The following is a 14185-nucleotide window of genomic DNA, read 5'->3' on the forward strand; positions in this document are numbered from 1 at the left end:
TATGATTACTACCACACATTCAATACAGAGCATTCATATGACAATACTGATAATATTTTACAGTACCACATACATTAAACCAAAGCCACAAAATGAATTGATGGGAAGGGTTAAGAAATCTACATACATGGCATGAACCATGGGCACAAATCCTAAAAAAAATAAAAAAGAGAGAGAGAGAGAGAGAGAGAGAGAGAGAGAGAGAGAGAGAGAAGAAGAAGAAGAAGAAGAAGAAAGCTGAGAGAGGTGACTGACTTACAAAAGCTTTGTTAGCACACTCAGTGATTGACATTAGCTTGTTACTGGACATTCCTCTGCATAAGACAAATGAAGTTCACTGATTCATCATTAAAGTAATGAAAAGTGGCATTTATGTTTCTATATGAAAAATCTATATTTATGTGTGAAATGAAAAAAATTCACATCTATACACATACTAACTGTATCTGCTGAACTGTTTAAATGACTGTCACTATTCACCTTAACATATTATCCTTATATTTGCATAGTAATGCATTGCTCTTTGACTTGCAAGGCTATGCATATCTTCATCTATACAATCTCTGGAAGGTTTCTGCTCTTGTATGCATTCAGGGGTATTAAGCTGTGTGTGATAATGAAATCCAAACTGTAGCTTACTGGAACAACCTGTCCGAGTAATTTTGTTATGTTTATAATGTAAGATTCATTGCCATACTGGTGGTATACATGAATGTATGTATGTGCGTATGTAAGATCAAGTGTCCAAACTGTGAGGTAATCAATCTCATGTTTGTGGAACACATGAAAGATAATAAAAATGAAGTAAAAGGGGTATGGCCAGGCTGATGAATGGAGCAAACACAGTCAAGAGCTCCCCAGCGTTCAGCACGAGGTAGGATTCACAGCCATAATCTCAATAACCAGTGAAGTAAGTATTTTATATGAAAATAAAATGCAAAGCAGATGAATGGTTGTATGAAGCAGTACTACAAATGTAAACAACTGTATCCAACTGACGATTACAGCACAAATGCTCAAAAACACAGTGGATATTAACCAAAAAGTCACTGATTCAGATAATTGTTTCTAACATTTTATGTAAAATGATTTCAAACATTCTCACAGCAAGCATAATAGCACATATGAAAACACTACTTTAGCCAAAAAGCATTTTAAATGCAAAGCAATTTCATATATAGTGCACAGAACCCAACTTCTATTCAATTTGATTCTTGTCAATGCAATTCCCCCCAAATTTAATTCTCTTTAATTTTTTGTTGCACCTATTTAATTTTAACCACACACAGTACTCCCTGTGGCCATAAATAAAATTATTTCTTATAGATCTGCATGCCAGCAAAAACTAGATTGATAGCTTACTGCACTGTTGATATCTGTCTTCTGTCCTCCTGTTACGTCCCACATTTTTACAAAGATGTAGTGGCTTTAATTTAGCAGTCACATTTTTTAAAAGTCTTAGCCAGCATTACAAATTTGAGCATCACCTTATTTAATTTGACTACATTCCATTATCCTGGTTTTGTTTTTATTGATATTCATCTTCAATTTTTCTTTCAAAATACTGTACATTCCATTCAACTGCTCTTCAAAGCCCCTTTGCTGTCTAACAGAATTACAATGTCATCGGCAAATATCAAAGTTTTTATTTCTTCTCCCTGGACTTTAATTCCTATTCCAAATTTTTCTTTGGTTTCTTTTACTGCTTGTTCAATGTACAGCTTAAATAACATAGGTGATAGGCTACAACCCTGTCTCACCCCCTTCTCAACTACTGCTTCCCTCTCATACCACATCATCTACTACAAATACTGTCTGCTTTCTGCACAAGTTGTAAATGGCCTTTCACTCCCTGTATTTTACCTCTACTACCTTCAGAAGTGGAGAGGGAGTATTCCTGTGAACATTATCAAAACAGTTATCTAAGTCTACAAATGCTATAAACATAGGTTTGCCTTTCCTTCACCTATCTTCCAAGATAAGGTTATAGGGTCAGTATTGCCTTACGTGTTCCTACATTTCTCCGGAATCCAAACTGACCTTCCCCGAGGCCGGCTTCTAACAGTTTTTCCATTCTTCAGTAAAGAATCCATGTTAGTGTTTTGCAACCAAGAATTATTAAACTCTTAGTTCAGTAATTTTTACATCTGTTAGCAACTGCTTTCTTTGGAATTGGAATTACTCACTTCTTTGTCCGCAGGTATTTTGCCCATCTCCCTTCTTTACTTAACACTGGTTTGAGCCCTTCATATTCATACAGTTGCTTCTTTTTTTTCTGCAAAGGTCTCTCTAATTTTCCTGTAGGAAGTGTCTTTCTTTCTCCTAGTGATAAATGCTTCTAAATTCTTACATTTGTCCTCTTGCCATTCCTGCTTAGGCATTTTGCACTTCCTGCCAACCTCATTTTTAAGTGTTTTTATTCCCTTCCACCTGCTTCATCTGCTGCCTTTTTAAATTTTCTTCTTTCGTCAACTGAATTCAATATCTACTATGTTATCCGTGAATTTCTACTAAGCCTTGTCTTTTTACCTATTTGATTCTCTGCTGGCTTCACTATTTCATCTCGTAAAGCTACCCATTCATCTTCTACTGAATTCCTTCCCCCGTTTTAGTCAGCTGTTGCCTAAAGCAGTTCCTAGGACTCCCAACAACCTCTGCTACTTTTGACTTATCCAGGTCCCATCTCCTTAATTTCCTATCTTTTTTGAATTTTTCCAGTTTTAATCTACAGTTCATAACCAATAAATTGTGGCAAGAGTCCACATCTGCCCCTGGAAATGTCTTAGAATTTAAAATCTGGTTCCTAATCCCCATCTCACCATTATATAATTAATCTGAAACCTTCCAGTGTCTCCAGGTCTCTTCCACGTATACAACCTTTTTTATGATTCTTAAACGAAGTGTTAGCGATGATTGAATTATGCTCTGTGAAAAAGTCTACCAGGTGGCTTCCCCCCCCCCCCCCCCCCCCCAGTCCATTTTCACCTATTTTTCCTTCTCATCCTTCTCCTACTATTGAATTACAGTCCACCAATGCAATGAAATTTTCATTTCCTTTAACTGTCTGAAAAATTTCTTTTATCTCACCATACATTTTCTTCAATCTCTTCATCACTGCAGAGCTAGTTGGCATATTAACATGTACTATTTTGGTAGGCAAATGTGTTCACTATGCTGTTCACAGTAGCTTACCCACATACCCATTTTATTATTCATTATTGAACCCATTCCTGCATTACCTCTATTTGACTTTTAACCCTTTATTCACCTGACCACAAGTCCTGTTCCTCCTGCCACTGAACTTCACTAATTCCCACTATTAGTAACTTTAACCTACCTACCCATTTCTCTTTTTAAGTTTTCTAATATCTAACCTACCTGCTCGGTTAAGGCATCTAACATTATAAGCTCGGATCTGTAGAATGCCTGTTTTTTTTCTCCTGATAACAGCGTCATCCTGAGTAGTCCCCACTGTGAGAGTTTAATGGGGGATTATTTTACCTCCGGAATGTTTTGTGCAAGAGGACGAGACCACCATTTAACCATGCAGTAGAGGCCCATGCCCTCAGGAAATATTATGGCTGTAGATTCCCACTGCTTTCAGTCGTTCACAGTGCCAGCACACAACTGTTTTGGTTGATATTACATGGACAGATAAGTCAATCGTCCCCTGCACCTACTGAAAAGGCTGCTGCCCCTCTTCAGGAACCACTCATTTGTCTGGCCTCTCAACAGATACCCCTCCATTGTGGTTGCACTTAAGGCAGGGCTATCTGCATCACCGAGGCACGGAAGCCGCCCCACAGATGGCACGGTCCACAGTTCATATGACCTTTTAAAATCTATGAATATGAATTTTTTGGGCTCACTCTTGACATTCTCCCAGTTTATGTTCAACTTCCTGTTCTTTTATGTTACTGGCAGTATGGCATGATAATTCTCCACTTCTGTAACTATTATACTGTATACTGCATTTAGCAAAAATATGTACTGAAACTTACGCATTGATGCCAATTACGTCCACACAACATACTTCACTCCATGTATGTTTACCAGAAATTTTACCAGTTAAGAAAGAAATTTCACAATGTCGATCTTGCAATCTGACAGCAAGCTTCTTTTACAAAAATGGATTTTATAAACACTGATTTTAAAGGCAATTCTCTCTATTTCCTTAAGTGTTTATTGATTCACACAAATTAAGAAATGCAAAATAATTTGTCAAAAATTTAAATAAGTAGTTCAGTTCTCACATCTACGAAATCAAGTCAGAAAGATTATCAAAAGAGAGAGGAGTAAAGTATTTCAAGAGTAGTGACACATGCGAAAGAAATAAGAAACTGCCTTGTCGTGTTGTTAGATGTAAGATATGTAAATTCGGTGAATACATTTGGTCCTTGTCATGCATGCTTACTTCATTCACATTATTACATGTAAAAATTTGACACTACTGTTTGAGTTTATGTCAGTAGTTAACCGCAGACAACAAACAACATATGTGGGATTTACATAGAATCCACATACAGGGCGCCTTAAGCTCAAACATACACACACTCTTTCCCCAGTAACTAAGGGTTATATTTTTGACGTAAAACAAAATATAGGCAAATGAAGGTAAATACAATAGCAAACCTTATACTGTCTGGAAGCCACTGGAACGTGAAGTAAGCAAACTGAATACTACATTAGCAAATGGAACCTAACGATTCTTGCAGTTCTGAAGGCAGCCACACAATGTGCCCCTCCACTCAAGCAAATTGAGTGGGAACTGCTTGCACTAGCTAGCACAATTTTAATTTCCACTAGCTACAGAAGAATGCTGAAGATTAGATGGGTTGATCACATAACTAATGAGGAGGTATTGAATAGGATCGGGGAGAAGAGAAGTTTGTGGCACAACTTGACCAGAAGAAGGGATCGGTTGGTAGGACATGTTCTGAGGCATCAAGGGATCACCAATTTAGTATTGGAGGGCAGCGTGGAGGGTAAAAATCGTAGAGGGAGACCAAGAGATGAATACACTAAGCAGATTCAGAAGGATGTAGGTTGCAGTAGGTACTGGGAGATGAAAAAGCTTGCACAGGATAGAGTAGCATGGAGAGCTGCATCAAATCAGTCTCAGGACTGAAGACCACAACAACAACAACAGATTTTTCCAAGTACACCTTTAACGGTTACTGTTGTGATTTTCAGTTTATGCTATTCTATCAGTAATGGCACAAACTAACGAAGAATATCTGATATGCTTATGAGACTCAAATGATGTTGCAATAATCAACTAAGAACATACCATGCTTCTGTAGAATGGTATCAGTATCATCCATATAGATCACAAGTTTCTTGACGACTGGAGTCATGGATTAGGAATAGTGGTCAGATGCAACCAGCACACAATGTCTCCACAAACATACTCTAATAGAGAACAGAGAGGATTCCAGTGTCAACAGAAATGCCACCTGGATAATTCTAGATGATAGTAGCTATGTCGGTACCACATCCATATTCATCAGGCAATAAACTAAGATATTCCCATGCCGAAATTGGCTTCTGCACATAGTTTTAAAGTAAAACCGTAACTCTATGACTGTCATACTGTGGAATGGTAAAACCATTTTACAATTTAGTGGTGATGTAAATATTCAAAGTGCTTATTACTGGTCAGAAGAAAACACCTACTTCCCGTGTCAACAAGACAAACAAACCAGCACATACAGAGCATTGAAGTGTTGATTCATTCATGATAAATGTCGACAGATCTTCCTACATTGATGAGTAATCATATGATGAACATTACTATGAATTTCTCTGTCACACACTGATGGAGCTACTAGAATATGTTCACTAGCAACATGGATGCAGCAAGACGCATGACCAGTAAACTTTTCCTTGATGATAAGGCATATCCTCACACAATTTTTTTCTGGTACAGAAATTCGTAGACAAAGGTCAGTGAGTCTACCACCAGTCGCCAGTTTTAACTTCACTTTATTATATATTTTGGTGACATATTTAAACCATTATGTATCAACAGTGTCCATAGCACGTGATATGGTAAAGAAAATTTGTTAAATACGCTGTTTGCTCCTAGATGCAAGGTCCTGCTTCGTGATACTCAAAGTGCACAAAAGCAGACATGATTTTGCTTATAACAATATGGAAAGCATTCTGAACACCTCTACACTAAACAGAAAACGAAAGCTATTTTAATGCAAGTTTATTCAACATGAAAAGTTTAAGAAAAAGTTTTTCCATCTCTACAACATTGAAAAGTACATCTATTAACTAAAACTTTCCTTCTGTGGTGTTCCTTTAGCTTTACGAATAATTTTTAGAGCTCTGTTCAACAGCACCATTGTTTTCCTATATTCTCATTCTCCATTTTTCAGCAGATTCTAGGCAATGTTAAGATTCACCATTCTATTTGGCCCCAACATTCTGCCTAACAAATTTTAACCACAAAAGAGACTTGAGCACTATTTCAGAGAGAAACTGCCTGTATGATATGACTGAAGAATCTGTATATTAAAAACTACAATCTTAAGATTCTATGGTAGCTTTTTATGATCCACCAATGGGTACTGTTCTTACGAAACATTTAAAAAATTATTCCCATAAACAGGGGAAATGTTATGTATTACGCAGTTACATTAGACACTTAGCTTACATTAAAAGGTTTCTACATTGAACTGCACAGAAAACGCTAAAAATTTCTTCTTATTTCTTGTAGTATACAGCAATAACCATACACTAAGACCACAACTCCTACTGTGAGCTCTTTATTTACCTGCTAATAAATAAGAAATTCTCCCAAGTTCAGGACAAGCAAGTATTAATCAATCCATTGATTTTCAGATAATCAAGTTCAAATGAGTAACAGGAAATTACAAGCTTTTTGTACCACGATGTTAGAAGACCTATTTGATCCTCACAGGATAGTTCTACACAAGAGCACCCATATAACGGTTTATGAGCAGGTGGGTGGTGGTGAATGCACTAGACCTCTGGATATGGAGCATTTTTAAAGTTTTGGTAGATGAATGGCGTCTTAAGTAGCCAAAAGTTTCAGTTCAGACACTCTTAAAAACCTGTATAACATTGACTTTTAAATCATTATCTTGAGTGGCCTTGGTTCTACAGAGAATTCAGATTTTAATGTTAACAATGGGCATATTCTACAATCAAGCAGCTGCCGTTGTCCACGGTGTTAGTAAAGCAGACTCTGGCAATTCATATTAGAATGACTAAATTACACGACATCAAGGATGACTATGATAATTACGTTGGTTTTAGGTCATTATAAAACTCCCATTATCAGAACTGTCACCAAATATATACATATGCATTTGTGAATATATATATGTGCATTTGTGACTTGACATACGTGTAAGGGTTTGAACTGACTAAATTTGACTGATTGGGCTATACAATAACATAAAACTTCAAGTGTTTGCCCATTTTAACCAATAAAAAGTTGTTACTTGGTTTGAAGTTAGTGTATCTAATACCACCTTTATTAGACTTTACAAAGAAATAGTAATGTGTATGCAAGTTTCAAATGCATAAAAAGCCTTTCTGGAATTTCTTTATGATGCAGAAGGAAGAGATGGGCTGAAGGACAGTGTTCTATATTAAGGTGAACTAAAATGATCTCTTTACCAAGGTTATGAACATGGCAAAAAATGGTTGGAAATCATCTATGAATCCCCAAGTGTTGCCTAGTTTGTTACAGTAACACATTATAACACAAAAGTAAATACTATGACATTTCAGTACCTTAAATGTTTTTATCCCAATTATAGACAAAAGGTCATATGTAACAGACAGTCGGATGAGAAACAATACTAAGTTCTGTACACAGTTGCATAGAAGTTTCATGCATCACCTTTCTTTCAGGCAAGAAATCAGGTGTTCAACAGCTAAAATTTCAAACTACTACAATTTCTTTTCAGCATGAATTACTGTTACAAACAAATAATGACGAACAGAAAGCTTCAATATAATAGCAGCCATGTTACTACAGGCAAGTGCGAAAAGCAGGCAACAGAAAACAAAATAGCCACACCAAAAGATACAAAATAAATGTGTCAACTCAAGCTTCTGTTATCTCAGTAAAAAAAAAAAAAAAAAGGGCTTTGAATCAAACCTAAGTCTTATACCTGATCAGAAGCAGACATGAGGCATTCCACAGCAGCAGAGCGCTTGAGTTGCTCACAGTCCCAAACATCCCAGTATTCTTCCCTCCGGCCACGTTTGCGGCCTCGACGACCAACCTCCTGTTCAGATTTCCCTATTACACATCACGCTTAATCCTATTCTTTGTCATCTCAGAAAAATTACAAGTGAACAATTTGTAATCAAATTCATTTAAAATCTGAAAACATATGAAACAATATTACGGAACTTAACATTTCCTAATACATACTGACCTATAATTTTAAGTTGATTGCCCAGCTTAAAGCACTTGGCTTAACATTCTTAAGCCACAATAATAAAGTCTGAAAAAACAAAAATAAACCTCATTCATGTGCTGAAAGGTGCTTCTTTGGTAGTGTAAGGGTGGACAAAACTAATTTTACCCTTCCTAACATATACTGTGCAGCACATTTAATCTTGTGTCACACAGTAAAGGTGCAAAGATGGAGAACAATGAACATTTCGAAGAAGCCATCCCAGCGCTTCACCTATGCATAGAAAATCAACCTCTATGGGAGTAGCAGTATTTGAATCCCGTTACACTGGAAAGAGTGTCAAGGGCCTTACTTAAAATGCCACGTGACTTGATAAAAAGCGCTGAAAAAAGTATGGCGCAAGAAAGTCTGCAAGCAGAGAATTTTAAGTTACCCTCACTATAGGGGTCATTAGGTTGTGTATTTTTGTTGCGCAGTAACAGTTTCAAGATTTATCAGTAACATGACTTCTTCTCACATCTGCAAAATGTCATCAACAAGAATGATCATCTAACTATAAGCGAGCTCAAAGCATCGAAGGGAAATAACCTATAAGTGCACTACTGCCCATGCACTGAGAACCAACGATCAATGTTGCTGACATGACACAGACAGTTTGAAAACATGTACAACTGAAAATCCAGTTTTAAACATAAATCCTAACACCTATACATATGTCAGGCTAGTCTGACTGTAGTTGAGTGGTCAGCACAGCTCATTGTCATGCAGGGGGCTTGGCTTCAATTCCTGGCCAGGTCAGAAATTTTAGCTGCTCAGGGACTGGGTGTTGTGTTATCATCATAGACACACAAGTTGCTGAAGTGACATCAAATGAAGACCTGCACTAGGTGGATAAACAACACCATAAAAACTTATATCTGGCCATTCTGACTTGGGTTTTCTGTGATTTCCCTAAATCGCTGCTGACAAATGCTGGGATGGTTCCTTTGAAAGTGCACACCCCGCTCCTTCCCTAATCCAAGCCTGTGCTGCTTCTCTCATGACCTCGTTGTCGACAGGGCGTTAAACACCAATCTACTACTACTCCAACTCCATAGAGTGTCCACTGCCCAATAATACCACACAACCATTTAATTTCATTTGATAGGCTTAAGGTCAGAAACACATCATTAATTATATCTTATAAAAAGAGTAAGTAAATTGTTCCAACATGTCTCAGTTAATAGAAGATATAACATCGGCTCAGATCATTAAATAATGAGTGGTGGGGAGAATCCCTGAAAAGATGGGAACATTACTGAAAAATGATAAATGTAAACTATTGACACACCATTACAAAATTCACACGAACAGCAAGAGGATTTTTTTTTTTTTTTTTTTTTTTTGGGTGGGGGTGGGGGTGGGGGGTTTAGGGCGCTTACTACTGAGGTCATTAGCGCCCAGTCACAAATGTACGTGCACGTATAATCTGGGATAACTCCTGGGGGGAGGGGGGGGGGGGGGGGGGGAGTTCTTACAAGGACGCAGAGAAAATAAAAGAGTTAGATGTCTTTGGATAAGTCCGTCAAAGTGATAAAACGAAGAACACGAGCAGCCGCTCGAGCATCATCAGCTAAAATTTCCTGTAGGTTAGAGGGCAGAGACAGGACAACACAAGATTCATTAAAACGGGGACATGGCAATAAAACATGGCGGACTGTCAATGCATTACCACAAGGGCACCGCGGGGCGGGGTCACCAGATAGCAGGTAGCGGTGGCTAAACCAGCAATGCCCAATCCGCAACCTGGCCAAAATGACCTCCTCTCGCCGAGATGGTCAGGAGGAGATTGTCCAAGCTGTTGGGAACGGTTTTATGGCCCGGAGCTTATTTTCTTGAAGTGACAACCAAGTGTCCCACCATAATGACACAAACCTCTTACAAACAACCCCACTAATGTCAGATGATGGGACACAAAGGGAGGCTGGTCGAGGCAGGAGGACTGCAGCCTTGGGCGCAGCATCAGCAGCCTCATTCTCAGGCACTCCTACATGGCCTGGAACTCACATAAAGGTAGCAGGAGAGCCATCATCAGCAAAAGAATGGAGGGATTGCTGTATCCGTTGCACCAAGAGATGGACCGGACATGGAGCTCCAAGGCTCTGAAGAGCACTGAGTGAATCAGAGCAGAGTACATACGGAGAATGGCGGTGGCAGTGGACATACTGAACAGCCCGAGAGAGAGCAAAAAGCTCGGCCGTAAAGCTGGAACACTGGTCGAGGAGCCGGTATGTAAAGGTGATGTCCTTGACGACAAAGGCACAGCCGACACCATCGTCAGTTTTGGAGCCATCAGTGTAAATATAGGTGTTATTGGCGAGTCGCGCACGAAGTTCGACAAACCGTGAGCAATACACTGCATCCGGAGTAGCCTCCTTCGGGAGCGAGCGGAGGTCAAGATGAATGTGAACCGGAGCCTGGAGTCAGGGTGGAGTCGGGCTCTCACCCTCTCTGAAGGTGGTAGGGAGGGCAAAATCCAATTGTCGAAGCAGGCGACGAAACCGGACTCCAGGGGGCAGCAGGGCAGACACATGCAACCCATACTGACAGTCGAGAGAATCGTCGAAGAAGGATTGACAAGAGGGGTGGTCGGGCATTGATGACAGCCGGCAGGCATACCGACAAAGCAGTATGTCGCACCGGTAGGTCAATGATAATTCGGCAGCTTCAGCATAAAGACTCTTGATGGGACTGGTATAGAATGCTCCGGTTGCAAGACTTAACCCCCGATGATGGATGGAGTTGAGATGGCGTAAGAGGGATGGCCGAGTAGATGAGGCTCCCATAATCCAGCTTTGATCGGACTATGGACCGATATAATCGAAGCAGGACAGTGCGATCCGCTCCCCAAGATGAACCACTAAGAACACGGAGGACATTAAGAGAACGTGTACAACGGGCAGCCAAATAAGAGGCATGCGGAGACCAACCAAGTTTCCTGTCCAGTGTGAGCCCTAAAAACTTCGTTATCTAAACGAAGGGGAGAACAACGGGACCGAGATGTAAGGATGGTGGAAGGAATGCTTTATATCGCCAAAAGTTGATGCAAACCGTCTTCTCTTCAGAGGACCGGAAGCCATTAGCCACACTCCATGAGTAGCGGCTGTCAAGACAATGCTGAAGGCAGCGCTCCAGGAGGCATGTTCTCTGGGCACTGCAGTAGATCGCGAAGTCATCGACGAAAAGAGAGCTGGAGACGTTAGGGGGAATGCAATCCATAATGGGATTGATCGCTATGGCAAAAAGGGCTACGCTCAAAACGGAGCCCTGAAGCACTACGTTCTCCTGGAGGAAGACGTCTGACAATACGGAACCCACACGTACCCTAAACATTCGATCTGTTAAAAATGAATCAATAAAAAGGGGCAGGCGACCACGTAGGCCCCACCTGTGCATAGTGCGGAGGATACCTCCTCTCCAACAGGTATCGTAAGCCTTCTCCAAATCTAAGAACACAGCTACCGTTTGGCGCTTTCACAAGAAGTTGTTCATGATGAACGTCGACAAGGTCACAAGGTGGTCAACAGCGGAGCGGCGTTGACGAAAGCCGCATTGAACATTAGTAAGTAGCCGTTGAGATTCAAGAATCCAAACCAACCGAGCGATAACCATGCGCTACATCACCTTACAGACACAGCTTGTAATAGAAATTGGGCGGTAACTAGAAGGAAGGTTTCTATCCTTCCCGGGTTTGGGTATGGGAACGACAGCCTCACGCCAACGCATGCGGACCTGACCTGCGGTCCAGACGCGGTTATAGGTATGAAGGAGAAAGCATTTGCCTGCCGGAGAAAGGTGTGTCAGCATCTGAACGTGAATGGCATCTGGCCCCGGAGCAGAGGACCGGGACAGTGCAAGTGCACGTTCGAGTTCCTGCATAGTAAAGGGGGCATTATAATCTTCCAGATTCAGCGAGTGGAAGGAAGGTTGCCGAGCCTCTTTTCTGGGAAGGAAGGCAGGGTGGTAATGGGCGGAGCTTGAAACCCCCGCGAAAAAGCAGCCGAAAGCATTGGAGACATCCACAGGATCCACAAGTACCTCATTACCTGAAGTAGTAGTAGAAGAGGGGTTTGTGGGCGCATGACAGCAAGGTCTTCAGCGCCCGTTCAGTATCATAGTGAGACGGGTGTCAAGAAAAAAAAAACTCAGAACATTGACATAAAACGGAACATAAAACAAGGGGAACAATCATTGAAAAATATGTGCTCACCCACACCGAAGCGTGGGATGAAGCAGGGCGTCAGCAGTAAAACATGGACAACACAGGAAGAAAATGGTAGAGGGAGCTAAAACAATGTAGCAGATGGAAGTGGCTGGCTGACTGCAAGGAAAAAAGGGAGAAGTCAGCCACTCTGCAACACACTAAAACCTCCAGCCTAAAAGTTTAGGCCAGAGTCCAGACACATCACAAAACTTAAAAACCCTAGACACACACGTCTCATCGTTAGCTAAAACACAAGGCAGATCCCCATCAACTTGTGCTTCTGCCCTTGCATCACGGTATAAAATGCAGTCTGTTAAAATGTGCCGGACAGAGATGTGCACACCACAAGCATCACAAAACGGAGGATCCTCCCGCCGTAATAAATAGCTATGCGTCAGAGGACAGTGCCCGATCCGAAGACGCGTGAGGGCCACCTCTTCCCGCCTGAGCAACCGGCAGGAGGAACGCCACAGCCGAGTGGTTAACTTGACCGACCGCAATTTATTGGCCATCACCGCCAGCCATTCGTCCTCCCACAACTCCATGCACTTCCTGTGGAGTGCAGCGATGACTGACTGCAAGGGGATAGGACACTGGACCACATCCTGCTCTCTACAGGCCTCCTTGGCAGCCCGATCAGCCTGTTCATTGCCCCCATATGCCGACATGACCAGGCACCCAGCAGAAGGATACCTCTTTACCCCGCTGTTGGAGCAAGTACAGTTGGTCATGTATCAGCTGGATCATCTCCTCAGTCGGGTATACGTTCTGCAGTGATTGTAAGGCACTAAGAGAATCGGAGCAGAGAAGAAATCGATCGCTCCGAACACGATGCATCTCCACCAGTGCCTTCAGGATCGCGTGGAGCTCCGCTGCGAAAACAGTATATTCAGCAGGGAGGTGAATCCGGGTAACATGAGCAGGGAACACCACAGAACAGCCAAGGAAATTCTCCTGTTTGGAGCCATCAGTGTAAACGACAGTGAAACCGTGATGCACATCTAAAATGTTAAAAAACAGTGACTGGAATGTAAAATCTGGCGTGCCATCCTTCTTAAAACGAGTCAAATCTAAAATAAGTTTGGGTCTCCGGAGGAGCCAACATGGAGATCTGCTCCAACCGCGACGTAAAACACGAAGACCAGCCATAGACATCGCAGCGAGGCAATCCTTTGCGCGAATCCCATAGGGCTGCGTCGCACGTTGCCGGTTATGAAATAACCGTGCCAGAGGAGGCTGAGCAACGGTATGGTATGCAGGTGTGTATGGTGTGGACAAAGTTTTATATGCCTGGCGTACCGTGAGTAGCCGTCGCCGCATATGAAGTGGCGGTTCACCTGCCTCTGCACAGAGGCTTGGTATGGGGCTAGTTCGGAATGCCCCAGTGGCCAACCGAAGCCCTTCATGGTGGACAACATCCAAAATCTTTAAGTAAGAAGGCCTCGCAGGCCCATACACCGTGCACCCATAATCGAGCCAAGATTGCACAAACGCCCTGTAAAACTGGAGCAGACAAGTCCTGTCAGCTCCCCAT

The 14185-nt window shown here is 41.5% G+C and overlaps 1 protein-coding gene across 2 annotated transcripts in view; it reads right to left on the reverse strand.

Moving 5' to 3' along the window:
* The window catches only part of LOC124616026, an 86271-nt gene that overhangs the window by 33136 nt on the left and 38950 nt on the right, over nt 1–14185 (reverse strand). Inside the window, exon 4 of one of the 2 annotated variants that reach the window (XM_047144247.1) lies at nt 8157–8273. The exons of the other annotated variant lie outside the window; for it this stretch is intronic. Coding sequence (XP_047000203.1) covers nt 8157–8273 — 117 coding nt within the window. The remainder of the gene's footprint in view (nt 1–8156; nt 8274–14185) is intronic. 2 annotated transcript variants of the gene reach the window in all.

Source organism: Schistocerca americana, chromosome 1 (genome assembly GCF_021461395.2).
Source record: "Schistocerca americana isolate TAMUIC-IGC-003095 chromosome 1, iqSchAmer2.1, whole genome shotgun sequence".
NCBI lineage: Eukaryota > Metazoa > Arthropoda > Insecta > Orthoptera > Acrididae > Schistocerca > Schistocerca americana.